The sequence below is a fragment of the Amia ocellicauda genome, chromosome 12 (assembly GCF_036373705.1).
Source record: "Amia ocellicauda isolate fAmiCal2 chromosome 12, fAmiCal2.hap1, whole genome shotgun sequence".
In the NCBI taxonomy this organism is placed as follows: domain Eukaryota; kingdom Metazoa; phylum Chordata; class Actinopteri; order Amiiformes; family Amiidae; genus Amia; species Amia ocellicauda.
The window spans coordinates 23,642,288-23,666,188 of record NC_089861.1 but is presented as its reverse complement, the minus strand read 5'-3'; the positions used below and the strand labels follow the sequence as shown (position 1 = coordinate 23,666,188).

General features: G+C 42.8%; 2 protein-coding genes across 3 annotated transcripts; one reads left to right on the top strand and one right to left on the bottom strand.

The window, feature by feature from the left end:
* Nucleotides 1-7,675: 7,675 nt before the first annotated feature.
* On the bottom strand, nt 7,676-16,157 carry drap1 (DR1-associated protein 1 (negative cofactor 2 alpha)). The gene is made up of 7 exons (XM_066718812.1): nt 16,006-16,157; nt 14,635-14,707; nt 14,222-14,315; nt 13,567-13,689; nt 12,966-13,056; nt 12,240-12,325; nt 7,676-11,070 (listed from the first exon to the last, which is right to left on the bottom strand). Exons 1-7 carry the CDS (start codon nt 16,045-16,047, stop codon nt 10,911-10,913), a joined length of 669 nt encoding a protein of 222 aa, XP_066574909.1. The 5' UTR covers nt 16,048-16,157; the 3' UTR covers nt 7,676-10,910.
* Nucleotides 16,158-16,162: 5 nt separating this feature from the next.
* Nucleotides 16,163-23,593, top strand: c12h11orf68 (chromosome 12 C11orf68 homolog). 2 transcript variants are annotated; one of them, XM_066718811.1, is made up of 2 exons: nt 16,163-16,328; nt 21,676-23,593. In XM_066718811.1, exon 2 carries the CDS (start codon nt 21,745-21,747, stop codon nt 22,687-22,689), a length of 945 nt encoding a protein of 314 aa, XP_066574908.1. In that variant the 5' UTR covers nt 16,163-16,328; nt 21,676-21,744; the 3' UTR covers nt 22,690-23,593. The 2 variants fall into 2 exon arrangements, with proteins under 2 accessions (XP_066574908.1, XP_066574907.1); XM_066718810.1 differs by lacking the exon at nt 16,163-16,328 and adding an exon at nt 17,172-17,292.
* The last annotated feature ends 308 nt before the right edge of the window (nt 23,594-23,901 follow it).

Sequence of the window (23,901 nt, the reverse complement as noted above, 5' to 3'; positions counted from 1 at the left end):
ACTTTGTGGCCAGGGGGGTCCTCTGCATACTTTCAGGGGTATGTTACTTGAAACAGCCGTGTAGAGGTAAAGGCAGAGGACCCCTAAGGGACCCCTAACCCTTTCTACTATCAATAGGACTTAAAATGGTTCTGGGGACTTTCTTTTAATTAATAAAAAGCCACCCTCGCAACACTCATATTCCAATGTAAGACACTACATTGAGGCATGAGGGACACCTGTTTGGGTGTCTATTCCCAGTTTCACAAATTGCTCCCCAACATAAAACTACTGTACTTTAGAAGGGGACCCTTTCTAATATCAATGGGAGTAGGAATGGTTTGGGGACTTTCTTTTAAATATCCGAAAACAACCCTTGGAACGCTCACATTGCAATATAAGACACTACATTGTGGCATACGGGACAACAATTTGGGTGTGAAATCCCAGTTACACAAATAGTTCCCCAGCGTGAAACTATTGTAGCACTATTGTACCTTAATGCCACTATTACTTTTACAAATTCTGTTACGTTTAACAAATTGTAGAAATGTGTATAAATCATTACTATTATTGTTGTTATTAGTATTCAAGTTTAAAATTTATATTATTTACAATATGTAATACACTATTTTCAATTAAAACACAAGTTTCTGAAAGCCCAGAATAAGTATTTGTCTGAATTGGACGTCTTTGTACATCATTCCACTGTTCCGGCGTTCCGGGTTTTACCCAGTCACTCTTCTGATGCCACTTTCTCAAACAAAGATGAATGAACCTCTAGCCATGTATGACACGTGATGAAAATCATGGGTGTTTCATCGAGGCCATTTCAGATTTCTGTATAGGCGCATCAAATGTGTAGATTTCTGATCGTAAATTTAATCATAGTGTAATAAATGCAGAAAGATACTCTTGAGTGTAATCGATTGAGATTTAAAGGAACACATTTCATATCCAAAAAGTAGGTCACACAGCAAAAAAGAATTAGCACATTGAACAACGTAGGTGTTTATGTTTTAAAGTCACCCTGGATAAGAGCGTCTGCTAAGAAATACATATTATGATTATTATGATTATTTTTATTAATATTATTAATAATTATTATTATTATTATAATCACCATACCATTCTACAGTCTAATAAAAAAAAAAAAAATGTGTGAATACAAGATCTAAATACAGTTTATATACATTATAAACTACATTATCCTCAAAGGTGATCACAATTCATACTACTTAGTAGCAGTGATGGGGGGGTAGTGTTACATGTTTAAATGCAAACAAAAATAAACATACCTGCGGATCCTGCCCAATGCTGTAAGCTGAGAATCTTATTGCACATTTGGCATGTCACTGCTTTTCCTTCCTTACCCTCACATGAAACTTATTTCCAGAGAGCAGATTTCGCTTTTTCTTCTTCACTTTCTGCAGCCCTTCATCTCTGTCTTCACAAGTGCAAAATGTGACCCTGCATTTCATGCCGCCGCGGAGCTGTGGCGCCGGGGGGCGGATTTCCCCGGCGAGGTTGGTCATTTCACCCGTACCTTAATTAATTATGTTGCTTTACATATGTATTCATATGACAAAAAGCTCATTTTATATTGGATATGAGTGCTGGTCGGTTATGGCGCTGGCCTCGGCCGTGACCCCCTCCCTGGACATAATCGACTCCTCAAAATCGTAAATTAACTCCCAGCAAGTTCAATTACACGATTGTTCGTGTTTCGCCGCATTGTAGCACACTCTGCCGTGAGTAATTAAACAACAACACGGTGATGATGATGATGTAATAATAATAATAATAATAATAATAATAATAATAATAATAATAATAATAATAATAATAACATTCCGGTTGCAGAATAGATTTCGGGAAGTTGACGAAAACGATGAAAATATGTAAATTAAATCACTCTAAAATGGTTACCTTCCCGTTTCCAACCGGTGATAAAGCGCTCTTGTCAGTCCAGGTGAAAATGTTGTGTTATATTGTGCGTGCATTAATCAAATGTATTATCAAAATAGTAACTACAATTAAAATATTTTATCAGTGACTGTTGATGATTTGTTGAAATTTGAAAAAGGTCAGCGTGCATCATTTTTTTTTTTTGTGTTTGTTTTTTTAACTTCAACTTTAATTCAGCTGGAGACCTGTATAAAACATATTGGAAAAACTGTGGGTGTGTATAAAAGTGCTTTCTAACCGTAACTTGCATGGAACTAGTTTTAAAAAGATTGATAGCATTTTTAAAATCTGTTTTTCAGGCAGTTTAATATACACTCTTAGAAGTAATGTGTAGAAATTCTACACAAAAAATGTTTTAATAGTCCTATGACACATTTTGTGTTATTTTCTGCACATGAAAATAAAGTAATTTCAGCCAAAAAAACTATGTTTGGAGTTTTCATTCTAGGTTCATCCTGTGTTTTTTCCTCTACTGTTTTTGTATAATTAACACAAAGAAAGTGTATTTTAGTTGTTTTCTTTTCTTCTCACCCCAGATTAACTCATGTTATCTGTCATCACTCTCTCTCTTTCTGTGGTTGTTTGCATTTGCAGATTAAATTGATGTTGAAGGAATGTTGACAATTGACATTGATTCCATTTGCGCAAATCCAACCAATTTGCAACTAAATTTTAATTTTGTATACATTAGATTACATTAGAAACAATGTTGAAACAAGGTAAACATTATATTTCAACATTGAATATACAGTGGGGGAAAAAGTATTTGATCCCCTGCTGATTTTGTATGTTTGCCCACTGACAAAGAAATGATCAGTCTATAATTTTAATGGTAGGTGTATTTTAACAGTGAGAGACAGAATAACAACAAAAAAATCCAGAAAAATGCATTTCAAAAAAGTTATACATTGATTTGCATGTTAATGAGGGAAATAAGTATTTGACCCCTTCGACTTAGTACTTGGTGGCAAAACCCTTGTTGGCAATCACAGAGGTCAGACGTTTCTTGTAGTTGGCCACCAGGTTTGCACACATCTCAGGAGGGATTTTGTCCCACTCCTCTTTGCAGATCCTCTCCAAGTCATTAAGGTTTCGAGGCTGACGTTTGGCAACTCGAACCTTCAGCTCCCTCCACAGATTTTCTATGGGATTAAGGTCTGGAGACTGGCTAGGCCACTCCAGGACCTTAATGTGCTTCTTTTTGAGCCACTCCTTTGTTGCCTTGGCTGTGTGTTTTGGGTCATTGTCATCCTGGAATACCCATCCACGACCCATTTTCAATGCCCTGGCTGAGGGAAGGAGGTTCTCACCCAAGATTTGACAGTACATGGCCCCGTCCATCGTCCCTTTGATGCGGTGCATTTGTCCTGTCCCCTTAACAGAAAAACACCCCCAAAGCATAATGTTTCCCCCTCCATGTTTGACGGTGGGGATGGTGTTCTTGGGGTCATTCCTCCTCCTCCAAACACGGCGAGTTGAGTTGATGCCAAAGAGCTCGATTTTGGTCTCATCTGACCACAACACTTTCACCCAGTTCTCCTCTGAATCATTCAGATGTTCATTGGCAAACTTCAGACGGGCCTGTACATGTGCTTTCTTGAGCAGGGGGACCTTGCGGGCGCTGCAGGATTTCAGTCCTTCACGGCATAGTGTGTTACCAATTGTTTTCTTGGTGACTATGGTCCCAGCTGCCATGAGATCATTAACAAGATCCTCCCGTGTAGTTCTGGGCTGATTCCTCACCGTTCTCATGATCATTGAAACTCCACGAGGTGAGATCTTGCATGGAGCCCCAGACCGAGGGAGACTGACAGTTATTTTGTGTTTCTTCCATTTGCGAATAATCGCACCAACTGTTGTCACCTTCTCACCAAGCTGCTTGGCGATGGTCTTGTAGCCCATTCCAGCCTTGTGTAGGTCTACAATCTTGTCCCTGACATCCTTGGACAGCTCTTTGGTCTTGGCCATGGTGTAGAGTTTGGAATCTGATTGATTAATTGCTTCTGTGGACAGGTGTCTTTTATACAGGTAACGAGCTGAGATTAGGAGCACCCCCTTTTTCTTGTATAAAAGACACCTGGGAGCCAGAAATCTTGCTGATTGATAGGGGATCAAATACTTATTTCCCTCATTAACATGCAAATCAATGTATAACTTTTTTGAAATGCGTTTTTCTTGATTTTTTTGCTGTTATTCTGTCTCTCACTGTTAAAATACACCTACCATTAAAATTATAGACTGATCATTTCTTTGTCAGTGGGCAAACGTACAAAATCAGCAGGGGATCAAATACTTTTTTCCCCCACTGTACATTGAAAATTGATTGGATTTGCAAATGGAATCGACATTGAATTTTCAACGTTGATTCACCGTTGACAATTCAACGTTGATTCCATTTGCAAATCCAATCAATTTTCAATGTATATTCAACATTTAAACATGACGTTGAAACAACATTGTTTCTAATGTATTTTGCCTGCTGGGCACATATGTTGAATTACTTGTGTGTAAACGTTCATAAAAACAAAATATTTTTGAGGTGGAATTAGATTGATTTTGGGCTAGTGCATTTTGATTGATGGCAACACCGCCCTGTTATACAAACGTCTTCAAAGAATACGAACCTCTGGGACATTCTCGAATATTGACACTATGTTGCGGTAGATGTGCGCTCTCTCTCTCTCTCTCTCTCTCTCTCTCTCTCTCTCTCTCTCTCTCTCTCTCTCTCTCTCTGTTGCGCAGGTAAAGGTTATCATTATTTACACTAAAGGCAAAAGAGACTTTAAGGCCGATTTATACTTCTGCGTTGGTACGCAGAGCAGGGGTTTGTGGGTAAGCGCCACCCGCCGTGCTGGGGACCGGTGTGCGATGTGTGTATGTAGGCCTGCAGCAGGGCAGAGAAACGAATTGGTGACATACCAAAGTATTTCAATTTCATCTCCTCATCCACGAAACGCATTTGTCCATATAATTAGCATTCTGTCCCTGGAACTGCACATTTCGTGAACATAATTCACATTGTATCCCACGAAATGCCAACATATTTCGTACTTGGCAATTTTGGACGAAAGGTAAAATTGCTTTCCCTGGACGGAATGAACAATTAGTATCATGATCAAACAGGTGACTGATCAAGGCATTGATCCAGAGACCCGGGTTTGCAATGTGATCAAGATTTAATTACAATGGAAAGTTAGAAACTTGCTGAGCCGATCAGACGAGCGCTATATCAGGTGCAAATCTAATACAATAAATAATGATAATCATGAATATATGTGTAGAAAATAGCGTGTTCACCAATCAACATGATTATAAATCTTTCACAATGACTAATTTGATTACAAAGTCCATATTTTAGGCTATATGTATTATATTATTCAGTATAGCCTATCAAATGAACTGCGGGTCTGGCGGTTGGTGGAACATGAAGAACGGATTTATAGCTCATTCATTTTGAGGAGTTTAACAGCAGAAACGCCATGTATGTCTTTAGTTCAAATATGTAGTAACATAAGAACGGATATGGAGGAGAAATGCACATATGCAGAGATGTGTGTATGTATGATCTAGTGTTAACTATAGCAAGACGATAGAGATCAGCACATACAGGATGCAATTTGTATTTGTGTGTGCGTGTAGTTTCTGTAACATGTCAGTTGCAACAAAAGTAATCTCAGAGTTTTTCTTTGGTCTTGCCATGGTGAATACATGTAGAACTTGTGCACATTTTTATAGCGCTAAAAAGTTTTAGTTAGTTTTTTTTTTTTTCATATTTATATGCAGCTACTTAACCCGTGGATACTCACTTTATAACTTAACCAGTTATATTCGATACGTTTATAATATTCCCTATTCACAAAAATGGTGACATTATTAATAAAAAAGTTAATTTGGTACTGTGCACAAACCTATTTGCCCAGGTGTACTTTTTTACAGGTGCCCTCATCCTTGCAGCAGGGACTATATGAAATGCCTCTGCTATTATTATTAAGCCTATGATTATCACAAGCAAAACCCACCTTCCCGATTAGTGTCGTATATTAAAGCATACATGACAGCTCTTTCTTACAGTATCACCCCACCTCTGAGTCTTCTCCAATAATGGTTTGAGACTCTTTCTCTTAGAAATGCACTGAAAAATATACATCTCTACCATAGCTGTGGCTGTGGTAAGTAGATTGTACATATATGTGAGAATATACAATGAGGATTACAAATATTATAAAAAAATGTTTACTGCACAACCAACTCCATACTGCACCAAATATAACAATCCCCACCACTGAAGAAGCATAAATGTAATCTATTCTCCAGTTTATGAAGACTAATATCAATAGATAATAAACATTTGTATGATAGTCAACATGGGTTTAGATGAGCCACAGGGCACGAGGGGTCACTGAATGGTGTGATGAGTATGAAAATGATGTGAATCATATGCTATGGCCTTTGCAGTCACCAGATCTCAACCCAACTAAACACCTATAGATTTTGGACCGACGTGTTAGACAGCGCTCTCCACCTCCATCATCAAAACCCCAAATAAGGGAATATCTTTTGGAAGAATAGTGTTCATCCCTCCAGTAGAGTCCAGAGACTCGTAGAATCTGTGCCAAGAGCATTGAAGCTGTTCTGGCAGCTCGTGGTGCCCAACACCTTACTGAGACACTTTATGTTGGTTTTTCCTATAATTTGTCACCCGTCTGTACTTAGATTTTCAGACATGGATGGTATAATTAACTCTATTGTGAGGCAGCTGCAAAGTGTTTCTTTTATAGTGAAGGAATCAGTTTATACTTGAACAGCCGACTCTGTTACCATTTGGAAGAATGTTTTTTACTAGTATTTGTTATCTTGAGATCTCTTTATCCATAATAGAGTTTCTCTCATTTTCAGATAGTCATTTCCCTATGCTGACATCTGACTATGGATTATACCACCACCTTCTTGAGTTTTGGGAGAGTAGAGTTCTGTGCATGTATCAGAAACAGCTCTATAATGGGATTTAATGTTATCAAACTTTTAAGGGAAGTATTGAATTACATATCTATGCTCACATTTCAAAATGTAACCCAAAATAATACAGGAATATAGGTTGCAATATTATGTTGCTATAAAGTATTTCTATGCAGGATTTGAGCTGCAATCCCCCACAATATCACTAAACCAGTATGTTGAAAATACCCGGTCCGGACAGAAATCCAAAATTCCTACAAGCTGGATTTAATTAAAAATAGTCTGTAGTAACTATAGTAAAATAATCGTAGGTCTCAATAGTAGGGACAAGGACAGTGCAGATTGAGGGGAAAACTGGTAAAAACATCCATCCGCCAAAGTGAGACAGTGCAAATAATATGATTGGCTAGTCACTGTCTGTAGTTGTTCAAGTAATGGATTGTAAACTGTTCTTTTGATCCATGACACACATTGAGATTTTAGTTGTTGTTAGGTTTTTTTCTTGTGCTCAGAATGGCCTGTCAGAAGAATGAGGGAAAGGAAGAGATAAGTGTTGAATTAAACTACTAATAATAACCAGACTAAGTGTGATACACTTGCTTGGGTCTCCCTCATAGGGCAATATTGAGAAGTGGCCAAATATAAAAAGGGAAATTTAGAAGAGAGAATATCTGCCTCACAGAGCAGCATTTCCAACCGGTCTATGCCTCTCATCTTGTGTATGAATGTCACTCCGTTCATTTTAGAAGGATACAAATAATTACAGTGACAGTTTTTATATTGAAATCTGAACTTTATTTCACTCATACAAAATAAAAATCAAAACTGTTAAAAGTTTACGTACAGCAATTATAATTCGCCCGCTCCCTGACTCGAGAGAGTGGACACAAAAAACGGGCTTCACGCCACTCGGATCAACATGTTGTCACTGTATACATTAAAACATTTAAAAAGAAAAACAAAAATAAATATTTATAGAAAGGAAAGAAATTAAAAGGAATCGCGCGCGGTGCGGGTGGGGGAGAAAAAAAATGCTTTGAGGAGTCAGTCTATCAAGAAGAGTTTAAGATCTCAGACCCCTTTTCAGCATCACAAACTGGGACAGTTTTAACGGAAATGAAAACAAAAAAAGTCCATATCCCCCCCCCCCCCGCCAATTTGTTCTCCCTTTTTAAGGTGTGTGCTTAAAAAATAAAATAAAACAAATGGAACTTCTCGATTTAACTGGGGGAGATGACAGCAGCGTAGTTGTGCACAGCGGGTCGTGCACACTATTCAGACATCACAGCCTTAGCTTTCTTAGTTACAGAACAACTGACATCATGTTAGCAGAAGTACCGGGACAGGACTGGCTTGGTCAATGGAAGCCATGGGTGTTAGTCCCAGAGGTGCCCTGCATACCATCTGCCTGGGGGCAATTTGGCATGTGAGCCAGCAGGCTGACCAACAGGTTTGAGTCATTGGGCACAGAGCTGGGAGCCTGTGACACAGACTGTATTTACATCCTGGTAAACAACAAAAGTCATGCCAGTAGTCTTCTTACTTTTTAAAATGATTATTCTTAAGGTTGTACAGCTGGATGATAAATTATGGGGTGTTTTAGTTAACGCCGTATTCCTTTACCAGTTCCTGTTTTGGACTGGAAGGTTGTTGTCATGACACGCACCAAAACAATGTACAACTGCAACTAGCCAGAGGCTCTTTCAATAAATCATGACTGACAACCTCTACTACTATGACTGATCAACCAGCACGTAAAGAAAAAAACACAGTGGGGTCAACGAGAACTAGAGCACCTCTAGAGCACTTCTGGGATCAACTGGACCAGCGAATCAAGACAGAGATGGTATACCATAAAATTGCACCAAACTGTTTAGAAGCATTGTGTCAGCCATTTGGAACAAACATAGGCCTACATACTGCGGCATCCATTGGCGAGCAAGTTTGTCCCAGTACTTATGGTAAGAGAGTATATTTGGAATTACGTGATGTAGTTTGTTTCAGTTTTCAGCTTCAGCTCATGTTTACAGTGCCTACAGCACATATTGGTAGGTACACAAACACCCGGGGTCTCCACACATTATAGAGCCGCAAACCCATTCAATTCAGACCCTACGGTCCGCTGTGCAGCTTGGTTTGGCCCTATACCCGCTGATAAAGAGTTGTACACCGTCAATAAAAACAAGTTGCAAGAAAGCCACACACCCCGCCAGAAATCCCACATCCTCCTCACATCATCATACATACCCCTCTGCTCGCCGCCCCCCCACAAAAAAATAAAAATAAAAATAGAATAACCACCCGAGCTCTCCGGGGACAAGCTAAAACAGACACCGAGGTCAGAGAGGAGGAGAGAAAAAAAAAAAAAAATGAACACCATGTTAATTGCGATCTTGCGGAGAAATGACTCCCTGGCAGCAATATGTTTGCGTGTTTGTCAACCACAGGCATGACTGCGAATTAAAACAGGGCCAGCCAATTTAAAACAGATATATGTACAAGAGTAATAAGTTAATGAATAGGGAGGCTGTCTTTGACCAAACTTGAGGGGGGGGGTGCATGAAAAGACATCCACACCCAAGTTATTCCAGACTGGCCTGCAGCTTGAATATGGTCATCTGAATGCAGATTACAGTTAAATGCCTGATTTCATATTGGAGGTCCAAAAAACACCCAATGGACATTAAAGGAAGTACCAGTTTGGCTGTTATTTTTTTTCTCTCTCTCTCGCTAGCAATATTTTGTGTGCAGGGGGTTAATCGATATGTATTTCAAAATCAACAGAACAATGATGGGGACAGGATTATGGTGTTCAAATGCGTGCGGTGGGAAGAGAAAAGAATATGAATATTACAAAACGCTGCCTACATAACAGACAGTATCATTTCCTATGTCTGTAGCCAGTTATAGATTTGATTGCCTTCAGGGGAGGGAAAAGATTAAATTAACAAACAAAAAAATTAACAAAAAAAATACTAAACTAAATACTTAACTAGACACACTAACTGTGAAACATGAAGTGAAGGGGGTATATCTGACACTATTAACTCCAAAGTAACCTTCTAGGATGTATAAATGAATGGTAAAACAGTCTTTAGGGGGAACAGTCGAAACTCTTCCATGGGGACACGGGCTCAGCTGAAATACATCGCCTTCATAAAGGCACATTTCAGAATCAGCCTTTGGGGAGGTGGGGGGGCATAGCTAGTCAGCTTTTCTCCCCCCACCCTGTTCCGTCCCCTACATCTGCCCTGGCTGGTGTTTCTCCCACAAAACTATTCCCTCCTTCCCTGATCTCACTCCTAACTGAACGTGTTTGTTTTGGTCTTTTTTTTTTTTTTAAGGTAAATAGGTACGTTCCAAAAGGTGGTACAGATACTGTCCAAAAACAAACACACACAATATTTGTGTATATATGAACGGTTCGGTTTGGTTTCCGTTTCTGTTTCGAAGTAGAAACTAACATCGCTCTCCTTCCCCCATAAACAGAGACCGCATCGATTGGGAGGGTCATTCCGGGTCAGACTGCTAAGCACGCCAACAGGATCGTGAGGATTTCAACTATCGCCCTCTCGGTTTTCTGTGTGGGGGCCCCGTCTGTCTTGTGCGGTCGCGTCTCGCAGATTAAAGCAGACCGGACTGCACCCCCCCACCCCCACCCAGATCAGCTGGGAGCTGTACTGAGTGTACGTGGCCTGCTCTTTCCACACCTGGCAGGAAAGGGGAGAGACCTTTTTTTTAATAACTCAGTTGGTTGCGTTTTCTTTCTTCCTCCACAATAAAATAAAAAAACAAAACAAAACAAACGAATATGGTAAAACACATAACATACAACCTATTCTTTGTTGTCTTCATCTCCTTGTCATCTGCGTTGTTGTAGTTCATTCATCCTTTTTAAGATCTGCATTTTGTGTCCTCCCCACTCCGATGCAGGAAAATTAAAACAACCCAAGTAAAAAGTAAAAAGAGGAGGGGGTGGGGGGGGCGGGGGAGGGAGGAGGGGGCAGCTAGGAGTCGTAGTCTTCGTCGTCATCGTCATCCTCGTGGGGTGGGGGGGCAGGTGGGGCAGAGCCCAGCAACGAGGAGGGGGGCATCAAGTTGCCCAGGGGCATGACCAGGCTTCCCTGCGGCGCCCCCATGTGCAGATAAGGGGGGGGCAAACTCGGGCTGAAACAGACAGAGGCGGGGAACAACGATAACGCAACATTGCTAGACACACCAGTAAGTTTTAAGTCCTTTAGAATCCTTTAATCCCCCCCTACCCTGCTGGTATTTGTTACAACTTAATTACTTAATTGAACTTTACATTGAATTGTTAGTTCAATTAAGGTTTCATCAGGGTAGGGGGGCACTCCAGGACCAGTAGAGGACTGCAGTAGAGGAACCCCCCCACCCTCCCCAATCCAGGTTGAAAATTAAATACCATAAATATGTTATTACTAAGATTCAAGATACTGTATAAAGTACCTGCGTTTACTGTAATGGGACTGAAATGTGTATATTTTAGTCAAAATTCCGCTTAAGTTTTTCCATTTATAAACGCCATGCTGAAACGTAATTCACTTAAATTATAACCTGCTATACTATAGCTGCTATTGTATGATTATTCTTGAAACCTGTGTATTTTGTTTCAACTGTAACTTGCCCTGGTTAATGGTGTCTGCTAAGTAAATTAAAAATAATATGGCAAAAAGTGTTGTTTGCAGTTACAAATCTGTAGCAAGAGTAACAAGTTAATGGAATCAAGTTGTGCCATTTAAAAGGCATATCTACTAGCACATATATTGATGGTTACAATAATAATACTTAAATAATAAATAGTGCTACTTTATTGTTGCAAATGGAGGAGTTCTTACAGTAATGCAGTGCTTGTCTGAATAAAATGTCTGTACACGTTTAGCTCTTCCTAATATGATTTAACAGGAACCTGGGTATGTATTACACTGTCTCCAATCGTGTAAAGCAGAAAGAATGAAATAGCCATAAAAGTCCTTTCCACGCCAGGCTCTTTCACTCGGAGTGTTTTTTTCTGTCTGTTTCTAAAATTAAACACAAATACACTATCCCACAATCGCTCTGGCTCCTCCCACAACAGGTGATGAATTTCTGACAATGGCCAGGTTTTGCAAAAAGCTCAGGAACGTATGGCAGTGGAAATGAGGCAATAAAGCATTCCACAAAGGTGGCCCAGTTTTGCTCTGAGATTCTGGTCCCCACACACTCTCACAAAAACAGGTAATACTGATTAACCTTCCCTGTCCTACCCCATCCCTCCTGTCCAGCGTGTTGCTGTTGATCCACCCTGCTGCCGGGTGGGGTTCAGTAAAAAGGCTTACCTCTGGATTCTGGCAGCGGGTTGCTGGTTTGTGCTTGGCTGGGACACGTCCTCCTCCCCGTCCGTCTCAGTGTCTTCAGAGTCATCCTGCAACGAGGGAGATGGTACTAAGCGTGAGCGAGACACCGGGTACATTGCGAGTATGTATGTATGGATTATACGCAGCTCATAAAATTAGTCTCTTTTAAGCTACGGTCAGGATTTCAAGTTTTAGTACCGAGCTGTCAATTATTATCAATTAATGAGAGATGAGAAGTGAAAAAATAGAATTGAAATGTATTTATGTTTTCAAACTAACAGGGATGGCAGAAGGAACTCGAAAGCTCCTCCTGCTGCATGACGCAAACAACGCCCCTTCTCAGGGAAAGCAAAGGCGTCAAAGGGCATCCCATTGAACACTCTCACCCGCTCTACACCCTACCCACCCGCCTCACTGAAGCACACGCTTCGCCATGCGTCCAGTCACACGAAAGGAATGCTATCTAGAGTGAGTAGGGGAGCGAGGGAGTGCGATACAGTCATGGTATACGCTACACGCACATGCAGTCATGTGATGCGATTGATCCTATCCCAAGCCCTGATTTCCCTGAGCCATGTTACCATTCGTAGTTTTCCTGCTGCTTGGCATTAGAGGGCCGTGAACCTCTGCACAGTCAATTTTAATACAATGTCACACGCACACACCAAAAAACACACAATAGAAGTGGGGGTCAGGGAGAATACTCACCTCCGGTTCAGACTCTGTGCCCGACTGTTTCTTGTCTTTGCCCTTGGTGCCAGCACCCCCGTTCTTCCTCCCCGAGCCTGGCTTTCGGCCTCTAATTGACAGAAAAAACAGCCGAGACCCTGACACTTTTTCCCAATTTACCCTTTCTCCTGGGCCTCCAGCAGATATATAATACTGTCCCTGTCATCTCCACCCTGTAGTACTTAACTGTATTGTGTCTGCACTTGATAGCTCACTTGTACTGGGATGTATGCTTATTGTATAGGTACTGATTGTATTTACTGCATCTTGTAATGCTTTATGTATATTATATAATAATAATAATAATAATATAAACCACCTACGAATCATAGATACTACAATACACCATTGAACTGAACAAACTATTCCTGTTATAGTACAGTATAGCATAGTATAGCGTGACCAGTTTTGTTTGTTCCTGGCCCTCGTTTTATTTCACTGGTTAGAACACAGGGCCTAAAAGCAGCGATTAATACGTTTTCATGCACTGTAAAAACGAGCCACATTGACATTGTTAATAATATTACTGTTACGCAGACATCCAAGACAAAGCCCTGCCAAACCCCCTGCCCCCTCTTACCTGCGTGGAACCTTCTCCCCCCCCTCGGCGTGGTTGTCCTCGCTGTCCCCCTGCATGTCCGGCACTGCCGCCACCAGGTCCTTCAGGAAGTCAAACTGTTGTTCCAGCTCGATACACTGCTTCCTGAAACACACACACACACACACACAAACGGGGGTGTTACCACATGGAGAGGTAACTAGAGCTACAAAGTGAAACACTATACTATAGTCCCCACAGCGCTGGCTCCAGTCTGGGCCCCTATACTATACTATAGTCCCCACAGCGCTGGCTCCAGTCTGGGCCCCTATACTATACTATAGTCCCCACAGCGCTGGCTCCAGTCTGGGCCCCTATACTATACTATAGTCCCCACAGCGCTGGCTCCAGTCTGGGCCCCTATACTATACTATAGTCCCCACAGCGCTGGCTCCAGTCTGGGCCCCTATACTATACTATAGTCCCCACAGCGCTGGCTCCAGTCTGGGCCCCTATACTATACTATAGTCCCCACAGCGCTGGCTCCAGTCTGGCCCCTATACTATACTATAGTCCCCACAGCACTATACTATACTATACTATAGTCCCCACAGCGCTGGCTCCAGTCTAGCCCCTATACTATACTATAGTCCCTACAATAGCCCCCCAAGGAAAAGAAGACACAGGGAGCTCTTACAGGTGTGACGTGGTCATGGTCTTGGCGTTCCGTGACTGCGTGACCTGGCAGGCTTTCGTCAGAAGGGATTCCAAGAAGAGTTCGAGAGCCCGAGCTGGGGACCACGTCAAGGAGGACAGAAGACAACAAGTGGACAAGCAATTCATTTCCTTGTTGTTTTTGTGGTTAGCGCCCCACCATGTATAAGATAGCTGGTTGACCCTCCATCAGAGGAGACTGCATGGGGTTCTTCAAAGCCTCACAATCAACATGGCTGTATTGTATCCTTGGCAACAAATCAGCAGGAAGTACGAAGCGCATTTTATTTACAATTAGTTATATGACTTGCATCTTCTAGGGAGTTGGGTGTTTGGATGTATTTAGACCAAGAGAAAAATAGTACCCCCCTTCCCCCACGGGGGCCGAAAGGATACAGATAATGACAGGGACCGCCGCCGCTACTTTGCCAATCTCCTCGTCTGTCTGCATAATCTTCTTTATTCTCGCCTGTGGGGGGAGAGACACAACAGGGCTGTGAAGGACGTCGTGCACGCTTACTAAACAAAACACAACACACACTTAAAAGACATCTGACGTGCAACCTGTGTCAACCCCACACCTCAGTTGGCATCACATGACATACATTTCTTCACGCTAACGTGGCTGTTCCGAGTCCTGTCTCCAATATGTTAGAAGCAAGAGAAACACGCCTGCATTATAAAGTCGAGTACACATGGGGGGGGATCTTGATCGGACGAGAAATACAACAGTGCCCACGATCAGATAAATGCCCGATTCCGATCGCCTTCCTTCCAGGCTGCCCAAGGTAGTGGCTCCTAGATGCGATTAGCTCAGAGGCCGCCCAGGAGACCAACCACACAGCAGCCTGGGCTTCATCACAGTGTGCCAGCTCTCCCTCCATCCCCTCTCCTGCCCCCAACACGACCATCAAGCGAAGGGAACTTGACACGACTAGGAAGCGAGTGCATCCAACTCAGCAGCCGGCAAACAAGCTTTCTCTCTCGGTGTGCCGACCCTAAACACAGCCCCCCAGTGGAAAACACTCCACACCCGCACGGAGAGGCATCCTCACCCGGCTTATTCAATCAGCAACCATTAAATGACATTTACACACACACAGCGGACTCACTGGGGGAGACAGATGGCTGAGCGCTGCGGACAGAGACACTGTCCCTCTGAGTGACATTATGTCAATATTATTTATTTAATTTTCTTTCCTCAACTATTAATTCCCTTTTTTTCGTGGGGGGAGGGGGACCCCCAGCGTACTGCCACGGCGGATTTTGAACCCCAATTAATCGGCATGTTCATTTCGCACAGTAACTCCTGTAAAAACAACATGTAACCCATGATTTAACATGTTTATTATGTATCCGATCTAACACGAAGCTAGAGCGCTTCCCGGCAGAGAAACGTTCATCACTTTACAAACGGTCTCGCCTGAAATACCGCACGCTGCTTATGTAAAGATCCCTACATGCGAATAATGCCCTGCTCTAATTAATTGTTTTAAAATAAATAAAAACGTGATTCGTTATTGTAAATGCAAACACTCTCCGTCTATTCAAACCCTACTGCAGAGCCGTGCGACGGAAACCAGTGGGCTTTGGAACGAGCGCTCGCCCTCCCACCCCCATGCAGACGAAAGCGGCAGGCCCGCGGGGGACTTGGATCAGGAAAGTCCGCGGCTTCGTCACAGTCAACTAGGCCCGAGCAGCCCCATTCAAGTGGAATACATGACAAAAAACAAACACAGCCCGGCTTCTCCATTCGGACTCACTCACCGGGGGGAACCTGGCGTTGTATTTCTTCTTTTTACTGGGCATCTTTTATATATTTCTATACAAATATATATTTCCAAACAATCTTGGTTTTTTATTTATTTTTTCCCTTCCCTTCTGAGACGGTGCCGGGCAGCAGCGCCTCCTCCAGGGGAGTAGTGGGTGATTCCGCAGGGTCTCAGTGCCCACCCGTTTCAACGGCTGCCTGCTGTAGCCGGGCGACCCAGAACAACAGGGGAGGAAAAGTGAACTTGTCCGGACTGCAATGGCGTCTCTCTGCGGCTACGTTACAAGAGACGTTTCTACACTTAGAGCCGAGTAGACAGGTAGCTATTACATTTATTGTATTGCTGTAGGATAAGAGAGCAAACCCTTGCCACGTTTAACTTCACGTGTCCACTACTATTTTTATTAGTATATATTTGATATTATATGTATTTGACGTATTATTATTATTATTATTATTATTATTATTATTATTATTATAGGGGACATTCTATCCATCATATGTCTTCTGATTGTATTGGTTTCCAGGTTAGCTGCCTCCGATTCCGTGTCTAAGCCGTCTGCTTTTTACTGTCACATAATCTTAGCCAAATGAGTTTTTAAAGTATCTTAAACTGTCTTTTAATTCCTGGTTGAACGCATGTTTGATCAAACGTGAGAAACAAGGGGTTGGCGGTTCAAGTGTAAACGAGTTGGTACAGTTGGTAAAAACCTAATTAGGCAACTCGCCTCGTTTTGAAACAGAGCAATTATCTAATTAAGACGACCCGTTTGCTCTGTGCGTTGCCCATCCGGACAAAATATCTACAAAACACTGCCTTTATTCCATATAAGAATGCGATTATTTTTGATTGCGCTCTGATGGAAATACATTTTAAAATATATAAAGCAACTATACACTGGAAACCCATTGCAAGTCCTATACCATGAAACAATAAAAATGAATCTAAAATATTTCCTGACTCTTTCAATATTAATCGTGCCGTGTGACGGGAATAGCTCTGGTGTATGTCCGTCTGCTATACATTAAAAACAATCTGATTATGTTCAGGTACCTGAATGCAATCTCGCTTTAACATACACATATAACGATGTGCGCTTACATTTGAAGTGCGCTTGTATTCTCATAGGTACGGTAAAGACGGGGGTTGTTCGTGTTCGCGGTACCTGGTTTAATTAAAGTTTTTTAAAGTTTAATTTTCCCAAGAAGTAGACATGGAGACTCCAGGCTCAATACGAGCGAATCAACCCGAGTTTATATAGGAAATTGTCGTATGCAACACTGTAAGTACCCTTTCATTGTGCAGGAATGCATCCGGATGAGTGCGCTAGTGCTCGTTCAGTCCGCGCTGCGTGACCCAGCATTTCGGCCGCATTGTGCGCCGGGCTGGTGCCGAGGCATGCAGCTCGCTTCCAGCATTATAATTGTCTGAAAGTTAGTGTGTAGTGTGTCAGCATGAGACATGTAAAGCATGTTAGTGAGTGAAGGGGGCCGTATGACTGCCCAGACAGGACAATTAGTGGCAGTGGCAGTGGCAGTAGTAGTAGTAGTAGAAGAAGAGCTCTGGACTCTGGAGTCAGAGTCCAGGTGTGGGCACTGCTGTTGTACCCTTGGGCAAGGTACTTAACCTAGATTGCTCAAGGAAATACCCAGCTGTATAAATGGGTAAAATGTAAAAATAATGTGATATTGTAACAATTGTCACATTGGATAAGGGTGTCTGTTAAGAAATCAAGTAGTAGTAATAATAAACTATGAATGTGAAATGTAGTGTAATGATTAAGAAAGCCGTGTAGAAGCAGTGTCGTCGCTGTGAGGGAGTCTGTGAAATGAATAGCCTTCATCCCGGAACCCTGCAGGGCTGCGACCCATTCGGGGCCAGGGAGCCCCCGCAGTGGATGTATAGTATAGGGCAGGGATGGCAAACCTTTTTTGAATGCCCAAAGTCTGTTTTGTATACTTTGCTAAGTGCCAAAGGGTGCCAATGATAAATTAGGAATATAAAAGTTTAGACAGGGGCTAAACTGCAATTTGTTTAACCAATATTATATTATTTATATATAATATTGGTTAAACAAATTGCCATTTAGCCCCTGTCTAAGCTTTTATATTACATTCTTGCCACCAAAACAAACTGTAAACAGTAAAATCCAAAAGCTATGGACAGATAGATCCCACCCACCTCCCCCGACCTTGGAGAGCAAGTGCAAGTCTGCTGCAGAGTATGAAGCTGAATGAAGCGAGGCACATATTCTTCCCAACAAAGATTATAAATATGCAGGTTCCATTTTTGCTCACAGATCAGTCAATTTACATATATACAGTGGGGGGAAAGTTTGCCCACTGACAAAGAAATGATCAGTCTATAATTTTAATGGTAGGTGTATTTTAACAGTGAGAGACAGAATAACAGCAAAACAATCCAGAAAAACGCTTTTCAAAAAAGTTATAAATTGATTTGCATGTTAATGAGGGAAATAAGTATTTGATCCCCTATCAATCAGCAAGATTTCTGGCTCCCAGGTGTCTTTTATACAGGTAACGAGCTGAGATTAGGAGCACTCTCTTAAAGGGAGCGCTCCTAATCTCAGCTCGTTACCTGTATAAAAGACACCTGTCCACAGAAGCAATCAATCAATCAGATTCCAAACTCTCCACCATGGCCAAGACCAAAGAGCTGTCCAAGGATGTCAGGGACAAGATTGTAGACCTACACAAGGCTGGAATGGGCTACAAGACCATCGCCAAGCAGCTTGGCGAGAAGGTGACAACAGTTGGTGCGATTATTCGCAAATGCAAGAAACACAAAATAACTGTCAGTCTCCCTCGGTCTGGGGCTCCATGCAAGATCTCAACTCGTGGAGTTTCAATGATCATGAGAACGGTGAGGAATCAGCCTAGAACTACATGGGAGGATTTTGTTAATGATCTCAAGGCAGCTGGGACCATAGTCACCAAGAAAACAATTGGTAACACACTACGCCGTGAAGGACTGAAATCCTGCAGCGCCCGCAAGGTCCCCCTGCTCAAGAAAGCACATGTACAGGCCCGTCTGAAGTTTGCCAATGAACATCTGAATGATTCAGAGGAGAACTGGGTGAAAGTGTTGTGGTCAGATGAGACCAAAATCGAGCTCTTTGGCATCAACTCAACTCGCCGTGTTTGGAGGAGGAGGAATGACCCCAAGAACACCATCACCACCGTCAAACATGGAGGTGGAAACATTATGCTTTGGGGGTGTTTTTCTGTTAAGGGGACAGGACAACTGCACCGCATCAAAGGGACGATGGACGGGGCCATGTACCGTCAAATCTTGGGTGAGAACCTCCTTCCCTCAGCCAGGGCATTGAAAATGGGTCGTGGATGGGTATTCCAGGATGACAATGACCCAAAACACACAGCCAAGGCAACAAAGGAGTGGCTCAAAAAGAAGCACATTAAGGTCCTGGAGTGGCCTAGCCAGTCTCCAGACCTTAATCCCATAGAAAATCTGTGGAGGGAGCTGACGGTTCGAGTTGTCAAACGTCAGCCTCGAAACCTTAATGACTTGGAGAGGATCTGCAAAGAGGAGGGACAAAATCCCTCCTGAGATGTGTGCAAACCTGGTGGCCAACTACAAGAAACGTCCGACCTCTGTGATTGCCAACAAGGGTTTTGCCACCAAGTACTAAGTCGAAGGGGTCAAATACTTATTTCCCTCATTAACATGCAAATCAATGTATAACTTTTTTGAAATGCATTTTTCTGGAATTTTTTGTTGTTATTCTGTCTCTCACTGTTAAAATACACCTACCATTAAAATTATAGACTGATCATTTCTTTGTCAGTGGGCAAACGTACAAAATCAGCAGGGGATCAAATACTTTATTCCCCCACTGTACAAAGCAATAGTAATATCACTTCACTAGCTTGATCATTTTTGGAATATGTCCCTTTTTATTTAGGACAATAAGAATCTTTAATCTTCATTCAAATTAAATCAATCAATCTTAACTGTATATAGTGGAACACCATGCCAAATCATGTCACAACATTGAAGAATAAAGAATAAGTGCATCATACAATGAATACATCATATAAATGTTGCAGTAAAATGCATGAATCACATTTCATCACGCATTAAGTTTCAGGATTATAATGCAAAAGTACATTTAAAACCCCCATTCAAATCACAATCTACCCCCAAAATAAAGTCTCACAGGTTCTCCCATTGCCCTGCTGTTGCATACAAGTATAAGTTTGTTCATTTGGCTGCATTAGTAACCCTTCCATATTGTTTTGTGTTGTTTGAACTTGTACTCAATCATTACCAGTGCACCTTCGTTTTTTTCAACATATATTTACTTAATATCTATTTTGTAAAATATCTCAAACTGGTAGATTAATATACATTGTGTGGCACTTTTGTTTTAAGACAAAAATAATGCAGTGGTATCAATCTACCGTGAGTATGAGTGTGCACAAATGTACTCTACACATCAAAGGCATAATTTACTGATTTTTGAGAATTTACAGCTTTCTTTTGCCAACTTTGTGAAGTTTTTAAATTGTCGTTCAATTGAGTGTTCAATATGAATTGTGGCCATTTCCATTTGATACAGGAGATACCGGTAAACAAAATGCTTCCCCCCCCCCCCCCCCCCGTGTTCAATAGACATGTCCATTGCTGACACAATTAATCACAACAGGACAGATTTGTCCTCTTCCTCCTGCTCCCACAGAGCCGCACCGCAGCATCAACACTCATCATAACACTAACATCTCGACCGTGAAGTGCAGATTTTCGCAGTTCTGCACGGATCTGCGCATCTCCACCAATGGGAGCAGAGAATTCTGCTGTTCTGTGCATAACTGCGAAAATCTGCGCACAGGAATCCAACCTAAAATATGAATATTCATAAAATAACGTGAGCACTGCTCAATTACTTGGGAGCAGTGCCGTCACTGCCAAATACACTGACTAGTTTTCTAAAGTGCCAAACAGTTTAGACAATTGAGGAACGGGTTGGCAAGAAACAAGAACGCAGATAGTTGCAGATAAGACACTAGGGCCAATGCTGTCCAGCCAGAAGCAGAGCAGTACTTGACTGATTCCATTAGAGGCTTAATGTGTCACACTTAATTGTCTCCTCTTCTGTGTGTTTCCTGATTGATGATATAGGCAGTCCAGTAAAACAGTGGTTCCAACAGAACCCCTAATTGAAGTACTAATTTGCTTACATTTGACTTGTTAAATTGTGATAAAAAGTAGGTTCCTTATAAGATTCCTTACACAATTTTAATCTGCTTAGATTTTAAATTGTAAGAGTTGATTCTTTAAGTTCTTTATACAATTCTATACTTAACTTAAAATCCATACTGTTTAAAATAATTAGAATGCTCTGAATTAAGGAATTAGTTAATTTAAGGGTTCAATTAACTAATTTGAGAGCTCAGTTGGAACAAAAACCAGCAGGGTAGGGGGTCCTCCAGGACCAGGGTTGGGTACCACTGCAGTAAAGGATTGTGGCTCTGCAGGCATTGGGGGCAGGTTGGGTCACGACGGAGGAAGGGAAAAAAGCTATTTCTGTTCTTCATTAGAGAGTCTGAAGTTCGGGTGGAGTGTACAGGAAGTGACCCATAAGTGTATCTCACAAAATCCACTAATGTTTTATTCTTGTTGACAGGCTGCCGACGGGGAAGTGAGGCTGGGCTGGTGGTTGAGGCCACAAGGGAGCGAGTGGAGGAGAAAGAAGATGGAGGAAGAGGGGCCCAGAGCGCAGACGGAAGGGGAATGGCCCAGAGCGCAGACGGAAGGGGAATGGCCCAGAGCGCAGACGGAAGGGGAATGGCCCAGAGCGCAGACGGAAGGGGAATGGCCCAGAGGGCAGACGGAAGGGGAATGGCCCAGAGCGCAGGCGGAAAGGGGTGGTCCCAGAGCGCAGGCGGAAAGGGTTGGGCCCAGAGCCCAGATGGAAAGGGATGGGCCAAGGCCAGGGCCAGCGCTGGTGCCGGCAGAGAGCTACGCGGCGGAGGCCATGGCAGCCGATATGGACCCCTGGATCAAATTTAACACACGCAATACCCCGCACGCTGAATTCGAGGCCTGGCTGGAGAACAACCGGCCCTCGCAGGTGAACCGCTATGGTGCCTCGGGTGGCTCCAATGTGGGCTGGATCGCCGTGTACGGCCCGAGCTACTGCTCCAACACAGGCGACGTGGACGGGCTGCAGGAGGACTGGGAGCGCCTGCTGGCCAGCGGCCGGCCAGTGTCCTTCGCGACAGTGCGGGAGCTGGCACTGAACCACGGCGTTCTCTCTGGCAAGTGGCTGATACACCTGGACTCGGGCTTCAAGGTGGACCATGCCTGGGAGGGCATCGCACGCACCGTGGTGGAGGGCAGCATCCCGGTCGCCAAGGTGAGCCCCCGCTGCCCCGCCCCCGAGGACAAGCACGTCATCTGCGTCTACACCCATGCCTTCACTGATCAGGATGAGGTTGTGCGGCTGGAAGCGGCCATCCGAGCCACCGGCGTCAAGTGCCCGCTGTCCTTCAAGCCCGACGTCTACACCTACCTGGGCATCTACCGCAACAACCGCTGGAAGCTCTGCCCCACCATCTATGAGAGCAAGTTCGACCTGGAGAGCGTGCCCCGGCGCTCCCACATCACCAACAAAGTCACCGGTGCCGAGGTCACATAAGCTGGGGGGTGGAGGCTTGTGGTGGGGAGTGATATGGGAGAGAGGGTGAGGAGAGGACACTTGTGTTGTGTCTGGAGGGTTCCCCTGTTTGGGCTTTGGGTTTTGTTTTGTTATTTCTGCCAACAGCTTCCAGCTCCCCCGCTGCAGTTTCCCCGGGTAGCATGCTCCTGTTCAAACAGTGTCAGCGGAAGCACCTTTGAGCATTTCAAAAGATTCACACTTCCTCGCCTGGGCAGCGCACCTTCCAACACCCTGTCAGGGACCGCCTTTTACAGCCCCCCAGCTACTGCAAAGGACCATCCCCTGAATTGGAAGTGCCCCAGCAGCAAGTGGGCCCAGCGACTCAGCGACTCTAAGGGGAGTTATTGAATCCTGGGACACCCACCTCATTTAGGTTCTACCCCTCATTTAAAAACCAGATCCAAACCTTCAGTTACTTGGATCAATTTAGTTGTGTGATCAGTTAGACATCTATACAGGTACAAATTTTTTGTTTTGATTCAAGGTGCCACTTACTGTAACATCATTGGGGGGGGGGGGGGGGACACAAATGGCACACCTACAGGAACTGAGCCTGGGACACGAAAAAGCAAATTATTAAAAGTCAGACTTCAAACCCATCTGCACGTCATTTGTCTGAAGGCCTAGAGTCACCTAAAACTGTGAAAAAATTAGTTAATTTTAATTCTATACGCTCCATGCATCATTAGATTTGTTTTATTTAAGGACTGTCAGCGGGCATCGGAGTTGTTTTGCTCAAAATAGATTGAAGTTAAAAAAGTTTGGGGGATCCTTAACCAAAAATGTTCTTCTCTTATGGTTTTCTACTGGAAATAAATGTTTTTGCCTTAGGATTGCTGGTCTGTAATGAAGGTATTCTGAAATATATATTATTTGAAGTGAAGATTCTCTGGGTGTGAGGTGTTCTTTTCCCAGCTACAAACCTACAAAATTTTATATTGGTGCATAAATTTTATTCTGAATGTCCCAATTCCGTTTTATTTTTTCTTCCTTCCAACCGTGCTCTCAATTGAGCTCATAATTTGCCTGATCTGACTGTTAAAAAGTGTTAATCAGCTCTGAAGTTAATTATACACTACTAGTCAAAAGTTTTAGAACACCTACATTTTTACAATTTTATATTGAAATTTACTCTCAATGTACTCTGAAATTAAAGCATACAACAAATAAACAATTGGAGATGCAAAAAGA

What these genes read in the sequence shown, in the direction of transcription:
- c12h11orf68 (XM_066718811.1), top strand. Translation starts at nt 21,745, where the DNA reads ATGGAGGAAGAGGGGCCCAGAGCGCAGACGGAAGGGGAATGGCCCAGA.
- drap1 (XM_066718812.1), bottom strand. Translation starts at nt 16,047, where the DNA reads ATGCCCAGTAAAAAGAAGAAATACAACGCCAGGTTCCCCCCG. An exon ending in ACAACGCCAGGTTCCCCCCG is followed by an intron (nt 14,708 to 16,005) that starts GTGAGTGAGTCC and finishes CTCCCCCCACAG; the next exon opens with GCGAGAATAAAGAAGATTAT. An exon ending in GGGGAGAAGGTTCCACGCAG is followed by an intron (nt 13,057 to 13,566) that starts GTAAGAGGGGGC and finishes TCTGTCAATTAG; the next exon opens with AGGCCGAAAGCCAGGCTCGG.